The sequence below is a fragment of the Rhinolophus sinicus genome, chromosome 14 (assembly GCF_057876585.1).
Source record: "Rhinolophus sinicus isolate RSI-liver-muscle chromosome 14, RSI-T2T, whole genome shotgun sequence".
In the NCBI taxonomy this organism is placed as follows: Eukaryota; Metazoa; Chordata; class Mammalia; order Chiroptera; family Rhinolophidae; genus Rhinolophus; species Rhinolophus sinicus.
This window is the reverse complement of record NC_142514.1, coordinates 177,282,327-177,299,572: the sequence shown is the minus strand read 5'-3', so window position 1 is coordinate 177,299,572 and position 17,246 is coordinate 177,282,327. Positions and strand designations below refer to the sequence as shown.

At 47.8% G+C, this 17,246-nt stretch overlaps 1 protein-coding gene and 1 long non-coding RNA gene across 2 annotated transcripts in view; one reads left to right on the top strand and one right to left on the bottom strand.

Annotated features, from left to right (window-relative positions):
- Window positions 1–9,099, top strand: part of LOC141572269 (uncharacterized) — a 27,492-nt gene extending 18,393 nt beyond the window's left edge. Inside the window, exons 2-4 of the long non-coding RNA XR_012497593.2 lie at window positions 3,852–3,907; window positions 4,490–4,592; window positions 8,964–9,099. This is a non-coding gene — a long non-coding RNA (uncharacterized LOC141572269). The remainder of the gene's footprint in view (window positions 1–3,851; window positions 3,908–4,489; window positions 4,593–8,963) is intronic.
- On the bottom strand, window positions 4,958–17,246 carry LRRC55 (leucine rich repeat containing 55). Its single transcript, XM_019713427.3, has 3 exons — window positions 16,912–17,246; window positions 14,545–16,028; window positions 4,958–10,830 (listed from the first exon to the last, which is right to left on the bottom strand). The coding sequence occupies exons 2-3, from the start codon at window positions 15,263–15,265 to the stop codon at window positions 10,595–10,597; spliced, it is 957 nt and encodes a 318-aa protein (XP_019568986.1). The 5' UTR covers window positions 15,266–16,028; window positions 16,912–17,246; the 3' UTR covers window positions 4,958–10,594.

The following is a 17,246-nucleotide window of genomic DNA, read 5'->3' as shown; positions in this document are numbered from 1 at the left end:
AATCACTACTACAACACAATGAGATAGGTAGTATCCCCATTATTCAGAGAAGGGAATGAGAAAATGGAAACACTGAATAACTTATTTAGTTAGTAAGTGGCAACAGCACAACTTGAACTTGGGTGGCATATATCCACTACACAGCTTGCTTCTGGGATGGAATGGTCGCTCTGGGTTTCAGACTTATGCTACTGACACATTTTTCGCCCCAATAAGTCTTTTCCTCATAGACTGGTGTTTCAGTTGTGTATTGTTGTATAACAAAGAGTCCCAACACAATAAATTAATTGTGTTAAAAGGGAAACTGAGGCACACTAAAATTTAAGAGTTTTTTTGAGCAAAGATAGATTGGAATCAGGCAGTGCCAAACCCGGAGTGGTCAGGGCTGCTCCTCTAATAGGAATTAGCGGCGAGACTTTAAAGAGGAGACACAGACGTGAAGCAAGAAAATTATTTGGTTGGCGATAGCTTAAGCAGTGGCCTTATTTGGAAAAGGCTAGGTGGCTGTTTGTGACTGGCTGTCCTAAGCTTTTGACTTCTTAACCTTGAGGCATTTATGAGCTTAGGTTTTGGTTTGCTGAAGTAGGCTACCAGGGCATTCAAACCACGTCAGTCTAATGGCTTCCTAGTTTAATTAATTTAAACAATCTTCAGTACTGTAACAAAGCTGGACAGTTCTTTTGTTGGTCCTGCTTGGGCTTTCCTATAGGGCTGTGGTCAGAGGGTGGCTGGGGCTGGAATGTTCAAGACAGATCCACTAATATGTCTGGTGCCCGGAGGGGATGTCTGGAAAGCTGGGCTCAACTGGCACGAATGGCTGAGTCTATTTTCTCTCCATGTGGTCTCTGGACTCTCCATTTATCTCTATGGATCAGACTTCATCCACAGGCGTTCAGGGCTCCCAGGAGCACAAAACAGAAGCTGCCAGGCCCTCTTAAAGATTAGGTCTCGAACTGGCACACATCACTTCTGCTACCTTCCTTTGGTTAAACTGAGTCACAGGGCCAGTCCAGGGTCAGTGTAGGAGTGGACTACTCAAGGACATCAATGTTGGAGGCGTGGTTCACTGGGTCGCATGTTTGGAGACCAGCTGTCACAGCTGGCCAACAAAACCTATCTGGTATACGGTAGTGGTTTAGCACACTGGGTGTGGAGGACAGATGTGAATTAAAACCCTGGCTTTGTCACATTTCAGCTGCGTGATGTTAGATAAGTTACTTAAACATCTCTCGTCTTCTAGTTCTTTTCCTGTTAAAGAGGGAAGCTAGTAATAGTGGCTATCACTAATTGAATGTCACTCTGTGCCAGTCCCCATTCTAAGCACTTTCTATACATGAACTCATTTAGTCTCAGAGACCTTATGAAGTGGCTACCACTGTCCTTTCCAATTCACAGTCAGAGAAGACTGTGATATGACGTCACCTGCTCAAGGTCACATAGCTGGCCAAGTGGCAAATGGCAGCCATGTGATTTGAACCCAGGCACTGCGGCTCCCTAGTGCATGCTCTTATGCTTTGCATTTCTAAGTAGTAGCTATCTCCCAGTGAGACATCAGTGAGGTATTGCAGGTAAAGCCTCGGTGTGCTGTGTGGTACAATGTCAGCAGTGGTTGAAAATGTTCACAGTATTAGTGTCATCCTGAGATGCCCAGCTTGTCACCATAGTCTTTCATTCCTTGGCTAAGACGAGTACAAGCTGTTCGTTCCCAGTTTTTAAAATATGATTCTGTGTAATATTCCCATTTCAAACATATTTGGGCCCATCTCAAATACAATTTGTCTCCTGGATTTGCGTCTTTATCGACAGCTGAGGGAGCCTTACACTTTCCTGCAAGGAAATCACTTTCGGTTGAAGCCCCACCTCTAGCACACCACTGTGGGTACCAGTCTACATATCTGTACTCTGAAAATGCTGCTGATTATTTAGGCGCAAGCTCCAGTTCCTTAAGCTCCGTTGCTCGGTTTAAGATCCACTGGGACACTCAGAGTGATACAGAGAATTTAATGCTGTGTATGTTCAGAATTTTCTATGCTTATCTCAGGTTTGGGCTGTTTCCTGTCATTATGAATCTGTTTATCTGCTTTCTCCCTTCCCCTTCCAACTTACTCATCAGGGTTTTCTGACTTGCTGATTGTTGACGGTCTGTTGGTTTTTTTTTTCTTTTTTTCTTTTCTTTTAGAATTATGACAGCCTTTCTGTTACTTGGGTCTTGCTGAGAATAACTATAGCTGAAGTAAAAAAAAATATGTAATTGAAGTTTTCCTTTATTCTTCTTTTGTTCTGTCTCCCATAGCCAATGCATTAGTAGGTCCCATTGACTCTGCCTCTGAAACATATATCCTCAGTTTGTCTCTTTATTCACCCACACTCATAACCCTTAGAACATCTTGCACTAAAAGGAGGACCCTCCCTGGTCTCCCTGCTTACATTCTTTCCTATCTATTGGACATTTTCCATACAGCATCCAGAATGGTCTTTGAAAATATAATCAAATCATGTCATTCCCTTGCTTAAAACCGTCCAGTGGTTTCCCACGGAATTTACGTTAAAAGGGAAATCTGACCAAGGCTCACAAGGACCTACTTGATCTGGGCTGACTTATTCAACCTCATCCTCCAACCCTCTTCCTGCTATTTTCTTTTCTTTTCTTTTCTTTTCTTTTCTTTTCTTTTCTTTTCTTTTCTTTTCTTTTCTTTTCTTTTCTTTTCTTTTCTTTTCTTTTCTTTTTTTCTTTGCAGTACTTTTCACTATCTGGAATTATTTACTATTCTTGTTTATTGTCTGATCTACCTCTACTCCCCCCACCCCCACTCCCACCCCCTTATAAAAGGTTGGCACCAAGGGGCGGACACTTTATCTTGTTTATTGCCATTTAGCCAACCCTTGAAACATGTGTCCAGCGCATGGGAATGTGTGATGAATATTTTTGAATGAATGAAGGCAAAAACTGCTCTTTTATATAGAACTCTTGACCTGCTAAGATTCTTATACCAACCATTTCCATAGCTTTGGCTTTTAATTTATGTACATAGAGATCTCTTTTGAATATTGGCTCAGCTATAGGAATAGAATCCTCAGTTTTGTAAAAATCAGCCCCATTATTACGTATTTTCTAGAATTCATGCTGTGTCCTTCTAAATGATTCCACGAGCTAAGCATAAAACCGGAGGAGGCCACACTTGACAATATTCTCTTTTTCGTAACCCTGTCAAAGTGGCTTTATGATCTCGGCCCTCCGTGGTGAGTAGGTTGGGGGTAATGACCAGTAACACAATATATTAGCTAACATTTTCTCCTGAGATAGCCTTTTAATCACTACGTGTGGGCAGTAACTCGTTTCCATCAATTCCTCGTATCCTTATAATGGCAAACCTATCTCTGCTCTAGTGATTTCTGGTAGGTGTTCTGAATGCCACAGTTATCATGTTTTATCCACTTTCCTTACCTCGCATCACAATGATCATTTTCAATGATGAGTTTAATCCCCTTCACGAAGTTCATGGTGCAGTCTTGTTTGTGTGCTTCAAACATTTTGGTCTCAGCCCAAATTAATCCAAATCAGGTTTCTAATGTTTTAATTAGTTTTAAAGCAGTTTGAAAATAGAAAGTAAAAGGAAGAGGGAGAAGGTAAAAAATTTACAGCCTTAAAAAGTTGGGAAAACTGACTATTTCTCGATCTAAATGAGCAGAGATAAAATAGGAAAAGTTGACTATTTCCAGACCTACATGATAAGAGATAAAATTGAACAAAGCTTTGAGCAAGAAGACCCACTAAAATTTTTCAGTTAAACTAACTTAGCCAAGTGGGAACACATAAAAATAAGAATGTGTCTTCTTGTCTATTGTTTCAGGTAATTGCAAGGTTGCACTTAAAAAAGCACCGGGGAAGACAACGCAAGAAATCAAGGTAGGCTTAAAAAGGCCTTTTAGAAAGAACTTTGTGTGTGCACTGAAACATGAAACTTAGTAGAAGCAAATAGAATAAAAGTCTGCCAAGTTTTTAAGGGAGATGAATAGCGAAGAAACCATGAACATGGAATCAAAAAGCTTTTGACCGTTGAGACCTCAAACAAATTTCAGGCCAGGATACTTGCCTCAGCAGGAGGCTGGTCAAAGAAGATGGGCAACCCCCAAAGAGTGCATGCTCCCCAATACCCACTTTAGATTTGGCCATGGTGAATAGTGGAAAAGGGAGACCCTTCAAGAGAGAACACCCAGAAGTGACAGAGAATGACTGACAAAGGAGTTCCAATCAGGAAACAGAATTGAGGTCTAATAAAGGAATTTGATCTGAGGCCTTCCTCGTGCTCTCTCACGAGGATTTTAGAATTACTATGGACCATGACTACTATTACTATGGACCATATGTGGTTTTGTTTCCCCCTTTCCAAACAAGGGTTTTAATTTGCTGTTACACTGTCCTTGTATCAACTTTGTATATTGGATATGTGTAAGTGGGTGGGTAGTAACTTTCTTTTTTATTTCATAGGTCATAGGACCACAAGGAGACCTAGTGGAGAATCACTATTGGTGATCTTTTACTTTGAGCTGGATGTGGTGACAGGATAAGTATGGGAGGAAGATTGAAACAGGTATTTGGTGACCAGCAGAACAGATGGTGTTAGAGACAGGTGGGGTTTTCCAAACCCTGTTTCCTTTGCCTTCTAGGTACTTACAAGTCTATTCCTTTGAGGTTAAATGGAGACATGGAACTGGGTCTGGCCAGTGAAACATGGCTGGAACTGATGTGCAATATTTTCAGCTTAGGCCATCTAAAATCTCTCTTGAGGTCCTCTGTGCTGCAGAGGATACAATGGAGGGCTCTGGGGACTCAGGGATGGCAGACACATTAGATGGAAGGAACCTGGGTCCCTTAATGACCGTGTGCAGCAGAAAAACTTTGACATGCATTGAAATGTGACATGAGCAGGAAATAAGTCTTTATAATGTTAAATAATCCAGTAAACAAATCTTTATTCTGTTGAGATTTTTGGATCACCTGTTGTCATAATTAGCTTACCTTTACCAATGCAGTAATCAAAGCTATACACAATAAAACATACAGGATATGGGTTGGTTTTACCTATTACCCCCCAGTTTGCTTTCACCAAGTAATTATAGAGGACCTTCTGATTGAGATGGGATTTTCTTTAATGTCTCATATTGTTCTTGTCCCCTGAAGTCAGTTAGTCCCCAAGTATACGTTATGGAGTGCTTAAACCCAGATCTACTACTTCCTAGCTGTTTGACTTTGGGCGCGGATAGCTGGTTTGAGTCTCAGTTCCCTCATCAATGAATGGGTATCATAACAGTGCCTATCTCGGGTTGTTGTGAAAATTAAGTGAATTACTCCATGTATAGTGCTTTGCACAGCATCTGGCACATATCAATAAATGTTATGTCATCATCACCATCATCATCATCAATATCTAGGTATATGCCTGGCACTAGGGCCAACATTGCATAACATATACAAGTTCTAGACTTCTGTGAGAAGTACTTCATTAAGCACTTCATTTTATGAGAAAGTCTTTGCCTCCCTCCAATCTACTGCAGATGCCACTAGTTGTGGTTGGGCATGTTCTTTGCCTTTCTGAGTGTTCTGAGTCCCCTTTAGTGGCTTTACTTTGTGAGTGCAGTACTCGTCTGTACCCTGTGGCAATTAGAGTGTGAGGAACAGAAGGAGACTAGAATATGTATTGGTGGAAGGAACTACTTCCTGTCTAGAGCCACTTCCTGCTTGAATCCACTTCCTGCTTAGAACCACTTCCTCTTTAGTGTACCGGGATAGAAATGGCTGCTACTGCACATACAGGAGTACACTTTGCTCCTCCTTTTTCGGTCTCTGTTCCCAAGGTACACTGCCCAACTGTCTCATTTCCCGTGGTGTTCTGGCAACACTTGCAAGACTCAGGAGGTTTATATTCCCTTCCTTTCTTTTATAACCTATGAGGAGAGAGACTGAACCTATACCATTAATGGCCTCTTCCGTCCACTACACCATGTGTTTAGATTCCTGGTTTACCTGTATGCCTGGTTTATCCTTTTGCCTATGTGGCTGGTATGGGCCATCTCCCTGGCGCACATCCCTCAGGGATGCTAACTAGGCTGGCACACCCACTTGCCTTGGCATGTTTTGTAGATGACCCAAGCTGCAAACACCAACATGTATAAGACATATGCTCTTTTCTTTGTATAATTTCAGGCACCAAAATATGCCTACACGTAGGGGTGTGTGCATACAGACACACGCGTACTCTTTTTTGCCTGGTAGAAATATGCTTCTGTGATGTTCCTTCTACTCCCACACATGCCCCTCCATGGCTGGCTCATCTCCTAATTATTCCCATCTACTCCCTCCCCATAGACCTCTTGCGTGTATATTTTGGCACGCATTCTCTTGATTCCGCTTAGTTCCTCTCTCTCTCTCTCTCTCTGTTTCTTTCCGTTTCCCTCCCTCTTCCTCCTCTTCACAACTCTTTAGAAAATTTGTTAAACTATACACTCTTTATTATTAATGTACATTTATGAAAAATTCTTCACAGTTACAAAAGTGCATGGTTATAAAATCATCTCCATACAAAGGTGCACATCTTCCCTTTCCCCACCCCTCCCTCACCCTTCCACCCCCAGACCTCAGCACTCCATAGGACAGTGCTAGGAAAACTGAGAGCTCTGTGGATGCAGATCTCTCCATCCAGTGCTGTGGCAAACATGATGGTGATTTACACAGGACCTTGCCTGACTTCCTTCCTTCATTTCCCCTTTCCATCCTTCTGGGGTGGGGAGAGCAGACAAGTTTCTCTAGCTTTGGGAGGAATGGAGATAGTTGTTCTCCTTACACTCTTTGAGAGCTGGAAAGGATGTCAGAGCAATATCAACAAAGACATCTATAGGGAAAAGAGGGGCTGTATTTCCTAATGGATGAAGAGAAATTCCTATTTTGGTGCGTTCAAATTCCATACATCAACCTTCTTGAAAGGATCCAGCAAACTCTATAGCAACTCTGGGGACCTATTTCTGCAGGGTTACCTGGGAATCCCTATAGGGATGGAGAACAGAGGAGGGTTTGTCTGAGGGTGACCAGAAGCAATGGGTACAGAGTGGTGTGGTACATATGTGGGGTCTTTTCTACAGAACAATTTTCTTGGCCCAGACTTTGCCCATGACAGCCCTGTTGGTTAGCTATCCTCAGGCCCAGCATGAAGGAAAATTCTGTGATGAGGACAAATTTCTGAGGACTAGAGAGTGGAGGGAAGCAGACAGGCTGTCATTAAGCTGCCTCAGCCACATCTCTCTCGCTCTCTCTCTCTCTCTTTGTATATTTTTTGAGCAGCTATCCCTACCCCAACTTTAATGGGATTCCATATTAGGGTATCATGCAATACAATAAACAGATGGTTGAGTAGACTGTGTCAGAGAACTGAAATCAAGTTCCAGAGAGATTGGCCCCATATCAGTGGATATGCAAACTACACGGAACCTCACAAACAGACACGTGGTCTCAGAGATACCCCAACACTTATGTGTTAACTAGTCTGGAAAAATCTTAATGAAGCCTTATAGGCTTACCATCATGGGTTCTTGGTCAGCAGCATGTAGCAACAGTTTCAGCCAGGACTGCTAGATTCCCTCTAGAAGCTTGCTTCTGATAGCCTATAGAAGATGCTGGTAGTGGACGTGGGGAAAAAACGGAATTCCCTGGCAGTAGGGAAGTTTCCTCATTGTGCTTTAGTTAACTGGGGACCTTCTAGTAGCTGGAGAATCATCTGTTCTTTAAAAGTCATGTATCCTACTCAGAAATGTTTGCCATTAATGGGGACTAAGTAGTCTCATTAGAAAGGACATTGGATCTCAAGGGGGCATTTGGTGTCTTGTTTGGTTCTAGTTCTATGCAAAACAGAGTACATATCTTAAAATATATTAACTATATTTCAGCAAACAAGCATCTCTAGGAGATTATCATAGATGCATATGGTGCCCCTCTATGGGACACTTAACTGTTTGTGTCAGGACTATTATTTCTATAAGTTCATCCTCAAATACTTTAGCTTTGGAAGAAATGGACAAAGGTGTCCCTGACAGCTTAATGGGTGGACAGCAGGCCCAGTCCAGTGGTCGCTGGACATAGCAGAAGAAGAGAGCGGGCACAGTTATGCTCTAGAAGTCGCAGGAGCAGGGCTCTGGGCCGGATGTTATAAATGACATTCAGGGGACATAAGGTTCAAGTAGCCCAGATCTAGCAAAGTTTCCGGGCACTCTTTCGGTTGAGGAGATCAGGGAGCATGAGTAAGGGAAGGCTGCTTGGAAGGTGGAATGGTATTCTCCTTCCTTTCAGGCCAGGAGGATGGGACGATGCAAGCCTGCTGGAGCTGGGGGCAAGGGAGAGAGCCCATGTTTTCATTCCCATCCCAGCCAGCCTTGCCAACGTGTTGGACGGTGCCTTAACGTCTTCCCCGGTTGTGTGGAATTTCTCACCCACAGCTTTCAGACACCCTGTGTATTTCAGGCACCCAACACAGCAGGGCTTGAGCAGGAGGGGTTAACACAGCTCCCTCTCCTATTTTCCCAAGTCTAATTTTTCAGATGGCCACCATTTCTAATGCGTTGGTTACACATTGCAAGACAGGTGACTCCTATTCAGATGTTATCTGGGCTGCTTCTATGTTTCAGAGGCTGCAAGTTGCCCCACTGTAAGTACATCTAAATCTGGACAGCAGTGAGGTTTTACACCCTTTATTTAGCTGATCTACTGGGATATTCATGGCTGCGGAATCAGAGGATCCCACTCCCCAGCTGTCCCAGGCATTCTCTTTCCCAAGCATCTGGGACAGCACTGGGAAGAAAAGTGAGTTGGAGTTGAGTGCCACCCCTGCTGCTTAGGCAAGGCACATCCAGTCTCGGGTCTTTATTTTTCCATTTGTAAAATAGAAGTAATGGTGTTTGGTTTGCCTCCCGTGCAGGGTTGTGAGGAGTCAAGGAGAATGGTGCCAAAGCAGTTCATGAGCTGTCCAGTGCTGACCAGACACAGGGAAGTGAGGAAGCCGATGACAGTGGCGGGGACGATGACGACAGTGATGGTGGTAATTATGCTGCACATGAAGTTACTTGACTTTTGACTGACTGATTATACACAATTTCCCTGAATGGAGCCACCTGTCACCTCCCTTCTACAGTTTATCCAGATAACCTTGCGTAAGAGTCTCAGCTCTCTACAAGTAATTCGTCTGTAAAATGGGAATACTAACCAGCAGGCAGTGTTGCTGTGAGAATTGGAATAAATGAGTCTGCAGATGTAAGAGTGCCTGGCTCTTATCGGGAGCGTCATCAACACTGCTTGACTTTGAATTTGTACGCCTTTGGAGGGGACTGTGACGTCCCCCAACTTGGGTGGGGTAGTCAAAAAAGCACAGACTTATTTTGCTCATAAGTATCACATGACCTTAACCTCCCTGAGCCTTCATCGCCCATCTGTAAAACTGGAACGACAAGACTTACCTCAAAAGATTGTTGTGTGTCAAAGGGAATTGTCTGTGGAGAGAGCTTATCACAGTGTCTGATGCGGGCAAGTGCTTGGTAATTAATGGCTCTCTCACCCTTATGCAAATGAGTGAGTTGCTTAGCAGAAAGAGCAAATCGTCTTATGTCACCACAGTGATGACCATCTCCCCTTCAGTCCTATCCCATCATGCTACAGGGCTGTAGCGCACAGTGTACTTTCCTGGTGAGGTCCCTTGGGGTGAGCACTGTGGCAAGAACAGTCACGAGATTAGGAGTCCCAGAGTGCCAGCATTCTTGCTGGGCCTTCTGCTGAAGCCAAAGCTAGAGTGAGAGGCAGGAGACAGGGGTAGAGAAAGGGCTCCGAAGGTGTCAGTCCTTAGCTTGCTACCTGGGACTTTGCCAGCAGGCTACAACTGGCAATGTAGTGTAGGGGGCAGTCCCTGGGAGGTGGTCTCACCTGGTAGCTGCTGGTAGAAGGAGGCCACGGGGGCTGGCATGGAGGTCATCTCACCCTCCAGAGGCAATGGTGGGCAGCCCCAAGTGCTGACAGATTGGGTGTCAGAGGGAAAGTTCCGGTCCTGTGCCACTCCCCTCTGTACACTGAAGTCACAGGGATTGTTCAAGGTTCTCAACATTCCAAACATATTCTGGCCTCTGTCATTTGTGTATGTCCATTTTTCTCCATCTACTTGACAAAGTGGACAGTTTTTGATGACTCAGCTCACGAATCACTTCCACTCTTGTAATTCTCTTGGAGTTTTCGAGGCACAGTTAATGACCCCTCCTCTGGGCTTCCATAGCTCTGTGCTCAGAGTGCAGACAAATCATCTAAAGGGGATGAGTCTCCGAATCTCTCTCCTCTGTTAGAATGAAGTGCCTTGAGGGCAGGGACTAGGTGGATTCATCTAACATTGCCAGTTCCTAGCACAGCGCCTGGCTCACTGAAGAAGCTCATCAAAAGTACTTTCCTGACCTTGCTTGAGCCATGACAGGTGGCCAGGGCACCATGGGACCAGAGTGGGCAGCCAGGGAGGGTGTCTGGTGGTCAGTGGTAGTGGCGGTTGGTAGCATGGAGGGACGCCAGGCACCCACGTCAAATCTCTTCCTCTTCGCTGGCCTTGCTCCAACGGTGGCAGCAGTTGGCTGTGATGCCCAGGAGAAAGTTGGTGGCCACGGATGCGATGGAGACCACGAAACCCACAAACGCGATGAAGAGGTAATCATCCAGGGTCAGGGTCAAGTGGCAGGCTTTGAAGCTCTCCTCAGTGAGGGAGAAGAGTGGGGCGCCCTCAACCTCAGGGGGGCCCCGGCACTCAGCCAGCTGAGAATCTGCAACACAGAACCCAGGGAGGGTGAGGTGCCTGGGGGAGAGAGAAGGGAATGGAGAGCCCCCACCCCACCAGGAGAAGTTGAGTTTCTTATGGAGTTTCTTTTGTGCCCATTTTTAAATTTACCTTCTGTAGTCCCTTCAACAGCCCTCAGGGTAAATACATCTATGGATGTGGAGGTCACTGCTAGGAGAGTTTAGTAACTTGCCTAAAGTCCAATAGCTACTAATAAGAGTAGAACTGGGACTTTTGTGTCTTACAATAGCCTTCCAACTGGTCTTGGGGCTTCTGCCCTTAAACCATCTCAACACAGTTGGCTGAGCAATCCATTCAAACCTGAAGTCTCATCATGTCACTTTCTGCTTGAAACCCTCCCCTGGCTTCTTATCTTCCCACAGAATGAAAGCCCATCACTCCGAGCATGTCCCCTTTTGGGGTGGGGAGGGCGTGCCTTTGCATTTGTCCCCCTGTGAGGATGTTTCTCCCCTGAATCTCTGCACAGGTTAGTCCCTCACTTTCTTGGGTAATTTGCTCAAATATCACCTTATTAGTGAGGCCTTCCCTTATAATTCTACATAAAATAGCAAGCCCCACTTCACCTTTCTCTAGGCATTCCCTATCTTACCTACTCTGCTTCATTTTTCTCCATCGTGTTTATTACTGACAACTTGTTTGTTATCTAACTCTACTCCCTCGACTATAAGCACTTCCCATAGCATCCTTAGCATCAGAATCGTGTTCTGTCCGTGTAAGTGCTCAGTGAATCTTTGTGAAATGCACATGTGAATGAATGACTGTCCAGCTCCACTGCTTTGGGTCTTTCTACTACCCCATGTGGCTTTTCCAGATACACAAATTGTAGGGTTAAGAGTATGGGCTCTGCAGCTATTGGCCTAGGTTCAAATCCCCCTCCTCCCCTCTCTCCCTAGTTGATTGTGGGTAAGCTATTTAACCCCTCTGTGTTTTGACTTCTTCATCTGTAAAATGAGGATAATAATAGTACCTATCTCACAGGGTTACCCGGAGGCTTCAACGAGTTAACATATATAAATGGTATACTCTTCGTATGTTGTAAGTACTATGTAAGTATGTGCTTTCATTATTTTCCTATGTTGGTGTCTCCGAACAGATCAGTGGAGATCCTATTCTGCACACAGACTTCTGTAGAAGTCACTGTTCAGTGTGTTACTGTTCGCTCCATCACTGATGGTCCCACCTCATCCTTCCGGGATCCTGTGTGCAAATGCTTGATGATTGCCAGTGGTTTCGTCGTATTCTGCATTGGAAGTAAGAGGGTATGCAGGTAGCAGTTCTGCCATTCCTTCGTTCAGTGGATTAATATCATTGAAGCGCTTACTTTGGGCATGTCTTTTTTGCCTTTCTGGCTCTCATGAAGAAAGGGGATCTATAAGAACAGGATACTCTTATCTAATTGTCTAGGAGGGTCAATGGGAAGGAGTTCTCTAAATTATATGGTGCAAAATGGTATTTATTCATTCTGTAGTTTTTGAGGGCAAAGAATAAAATGAATTTGGATTGACCCTTATGAGAAATGAATGAGCATCATTCTCCTTAGAAATGAGAGTCTGCAAAAGAATGCAACCTTCCCCAAACCCCACGTGGGTGGTTCCCGTAGGCTGTATGCACAGTCCTCCAGACTCTGCCCAGGAAAAGTCCGTGTCTGGGGTTGACCATCTTGGAACTGGAAGATGCTGAACTCCCAAGTCTATTGTGTGTATGACTGGGTGGTGGTGAGACAATACGAAGCTGGGGAATGTGGGGACACCGAAGGCAATTGGTGTAGACCAACCAGAGGAGGCACTGAGGGCATTTGGCAGGAGTGCCGGATGGGAGCCCGGCCGGGGGCTGACAAAACTCTCTCGTAAGTCAAAGAATCACTCTTGAAGTTGAATTATGTCCCGGGGACATCCTTATGTTTCTCTGTGTTGGGATTTCTCCAAAAACCGTGGATAGTAGCGGGAATCCCATGAAAATAGAGCAGAAAAAGACAAAGGGAAGAGGATTGCCTAATTCTTCCTACACTGGTAAGTTCTTCGCCCCCAAGAGAAAATATCCTGGATAGTGTGGTGTGGTGTACAGTTCTTTGGAGGAACAGGGAACCTGGGTTTCTGGCTGTGGCCTGTTTGCCCTCTCACTGTGGGTTTGTGGATGCTTTCCTTCTCTGGAGCTCAAGTCCCTCAGGTGTACTGACATAAGGTTGTACTGGTGGGATCTGGGACCCCTCTCCTGCTCACTGGGAGTCGGTGCCTCTTTTGAAGGGCAGCAGGAGCCTCCGAGATCTCAGAAAAAGAGGAGCCCAGATGTGGTGGGGGCTTAGCACCCCAGAATGCCCCTTCTGTGCTTAGTGCCCAGAAGAGAGGGGAGGAGAGCCAGCCTGAAAAGGCTGAGCAGGTGGGGAGATTGCTCCAGGCAGCCCCCCCATGCCCCCTACCACTGCCCCGTCTCAGTCCCCAGCTATTTTGCTTCCGGACAATGTCCTCCCACAGTTCCGTGGAAACACAGGAATCGTGACCCACAGCCCTCCCTCCCCCAAACTATTTTGGTCCTGGGCTCCCCACTCAGTCCTCCTCCCCCTCACACCTCATTCAGCACCACTGCTGAACAAACTATGAGCCCAGGCTCTGGGAAAGCCCTGGGACAGTGCCTCCAGCTATTCTTGTCGTTCTGCTGCTGGGGGCTTGTGCCAAGGCTCGGTGCTGCCACACAGGACAGCTGGTGAGGAAGGCCTCAGCTGAGCAGTGCCTGCCTCCGGGCCAGGCTTGGGCACCACAGGGGGAGGCCAGGGACCATCAAACCTGCATGATTCAGGCTCCTTCAGGCCCCAGTCCAACTCCAGTTGGGATTGGCTGGTTGAAGTCACATCCCAGGTTCTCCTCTCAACTCTCCATCTCATGCTCAAATCTTGCAGAATCTGCAGAGGCCCTTTGGCAATCCCAGAACTCAGGCTCTGACTCTTCCTGTTAGCCTAGAACCTGATTCTTCAGGATACAGCCAGAGGACAGCCAGACAGCAAGGGTTCGAGTCCTGACTCCAACACTTAGCAGCTCTGTGACTTTGGGCAAGTTACTGAACCTCTCTGTGCCTTGGTTTCCCCCTCTGTAAAGTGGGGGAGGGGCTCATTAGGGTTCATGTGAAGATGAAATGAGCTAAAATGTATACTATGCTTAGGACAGAACATGACAGTTAGTACAAAAGTAAATAGGCTTAGAAGTCAAATAAACTCAGGTTTTATCCATGTCTCTGCCACTTTCTAAATGAGCGATTCTGGGCTACTCTTTTCATTGTTCTAAATCTCATTTTCGTCATCTGCAAAATGGGGATAATGAAAGGGGGGGTTCGATGAGATCACGCACACCAAGTCCCTAGATCATGGTGAAAGCTCAATAAACACTGTCTATTATTAGCTATTCTTACTTGTTTACTGTCTGTCTGCCTCATTAGGTCATAAGTGCCACAGAAGCAAGGGCGGCATCTGTTTCCTTACCAAATGGGTCCCCCTGCGCCTCGCCTGCTGAACAAGGACTCAACAAATACTGTGGAGTGAAAGAGCTGGGGTACAGAGAGGCCAGCACAGATCAGGGCACACAGTAGGTGCTCAAGATCTTTAAGCTCCTCTGTCTCCTTTGGAGCCTTTGCTTTCAGAGAGGACAGCATCCTCCTCCCCACGGCCGCCCAGTCTCGCCCCTGCCCTTACCAGCCGTGCAGCGCTGGATCCGGTTCCGTAGCCACTTCAGCAGGGGCTCCATCGTGCAGCCGCACACCCAGGGGTTACCGCCGATCTGCAGCGTCACCAGCCCCGGCAAGCCCTCGAGGGCCTCCAGGCTGAGGAAGGCCAGGCCCCCATAGCTGAGGTCCAGGTCTCGGAGCTGCACCAGCCCCTGGAAGGCCTGTGGGTGCACCCTGCGCAGCCACGGGTTGTGGCTCAGGTCGATGTGCACCAGGCCATGGGCGTCTTGGAACATGGTGGCTGGCACGTGGCTGAGGTTGTTGTAGCTCAGATCCAGGTGTGCCAAGCGCTTGGCATGGAGGAAGAGGCCGGGGGGCAGCTCCATCAAGGAGTTGTTGCGCAAATCCAGCACACGGAGCTCCACGTAGCACGTAAGGTAGCCGGGCGGCACCGCGGCGATGCGGTTGTGGGCCAGGCTGAGGTTGCGAGTGTCCATTGGCAGGTCTGGGGGCACGGAGAATAGCCGTTGGCTGCTGCAGTCCACCACCTGGTTATGGCACGTGCAAAGGACTGGGCAGCTGGTGCCGGCGTCTGAGTGCATCACCCCGGCTGTCAAGAGGAGGGAGACCAGCAGCATGGCTGGGTGGGGGGGCCCTGGCCAGGGCAGCTGGGACCACGTGTCACCCATCTTAGGCAGCTGGCAGCAGCAGTGCTGAAGGGAGCGCATTGGGGCAGGGGCTGTGTCCATGGAATGAAGAGTCAGTGGCACAGGAAGGCAGCTACATCAGGGGACAGAGCCCTGGAGGGTGGGGCTTCTGAGCAGGTGGTGTCATGGCTCAAGCCTTTCCCTGGAGCCTCTAAGTAGCACACGGCTCCCTAGGTGAGAGCCATAGGAAGTCCCGGAGTTGAGGTCCCCCAGGGTCTGCAAAGATGATCAAAACTTGCGAAAGGGAGCTGAGGATGGGGCTGAACCAGCTGCCTGCACGTCTTGGAATCCCTGTAGATCTTTTGTGTCCCTCTCACCCATGACTGCTGACGCTTCCTCTCTGTACTGTGTCTGAAAGGTGGGAGTGGGGAGGGAAGGACATGAACGGTGCCTTTTAAAGGTCCTGGCACATCTGAAAAAACCCTAAGTGCTGTCCCAAGTCTGGGACTGATTAGGAGGCCAGAGCTGCATCTGGGTCTCCAACGTTCAAGGTCTCCAAGGCCATTCTCCTGGTGGCCAAGTAGGCTCGTGTCCGAGGGGGTCCTGGGGTGGGCGTTTTAGGCAGGGATCCCGGGGTGAAGTGGATCTCCATGGGCCTCCTGAAAGCCTGAGTCCTTAGCCTCAGTGTCTATTGAAATCCCCAGGGAGGGGAGGACCCCAAGTGACTCCCACTGTTTGGGCCGGTGAGGTTGGAAAGTCACGTGTCCTGGAGGTGCAGGATGGGGTCAGCTAGGAGCTTTGGCGACTGCCCAAGCCAGTGCATCTCAGCTGGCTTTGTGTTCAGCAGGTGGAGGCAGAATTCCCTCTGTCAACAAGGAAAGCACTCAGGCAGAGAAATCCAGTGCCCTCTCCTGCCCACTGTCCCCTCTCCTAGGTTCCTTCCTCCCTCCTCTTTGCCACCAACCACAAAGTTCTTTGCGTACTGTCGCAGGTGTGGCAAGGGGCGTGCTCAGACCCCAACCTCACATGGTTGTCACCCACACACCTTCCCACCCCTACTTGCAGTCGTCCTCCTAAGTCTGTCCTGGGCTGGATGCATTTTCTTCTTCTCGTAGCCCCAGCCCTGTTAGCGGCCTCTCCCCTTCCCCACCCTTGAACAACTCTGTAAGAAAAAATGCGTACACACTGGCCGATCACATACCTTTCAGACCCTCTTAGCATCTCTCTCCCCCCCACCCCACCCCGCACACGCACACTATTCTCCGGTGACTCCAACACATCTCGCCCTGCCCAGCGCTCACTCCTCGGTCTTCTCTCCCGCTTTCTTCTGCACACGCACTCCTGCAGATCCCCTTCCAGGCTGCCCCCACCATCCTTCACCCCAGTGCCCACCCCGAAATCCTACCATCCTTTCCCACAAACACTCCACTTTCCCCGCAGCCCCCCCCCCCCCAGCTTGAGCCCACACCCACACTTGGTCAGGCAGAGGGACAGAGTGGGATGACCCACCCGGTGGCTCAGCCTGCCATCCACCCTGTACCCTCTGTGGACCCTCGCTTCTCTGGTGCCCACCTGCTGTCCTCATTTGTCCTCTCCATCCCCTCGTCTGGCACTGCCTCTCTTCCCCTTACTTCCAGCTTCAATCCCGCTCACTGGGAAATCACCCCAGCTCCCCTTTATCCAGACTCATTTTTCTCAGCCCGAAGGTCTCCGCCTGCACTCCCACAGGCCCTCATGAGCCCACTTACTATATTCCAAGGACACAGCCATCAATCTGCAGCCGACACGGGGCTCCCTCCCTCACGCTGGAATCCCCGCTTCTGCTTCAGGAGAACAGATTGCCTCCCAGGCTCGTCCCCTCCCCCGGCCTCTCCTCTTCCATGGCTTCTGGATCCCAGGGCAGCATCCTCGGTCGTTTCCAGTCCTGTGGTCCCTGGGCTGGTCCCCTCCTTTTACCCAAAGGGAGAATCAGAGGGAGGATGCTTAGAAGAAAGTTCATAGAATCCGAATGCTTTTTCCAGAAACTCAGCTCAGTGCTGAGGCTGCTGGGGTTTGTGGCTTCCGCCAGGTCTTCCCCTCCCTC

Coding starts and splice junctions, on each gene's coding strand:
- LRRC55 (XM_019713427.3), bottom strand. CDS start 15,265: ATGGACACAGCCCCTGCCCCAATGCGCTCCCTTCAGCACTGCTGCTGC. Junction 10,831..14,544: donor GATCCAGCGCTGCACGGCTG/GTAAGGGCAGGG, acceptor TCTGTGTTGCAG/ATTCTCAGCTGGCTGAGTGC.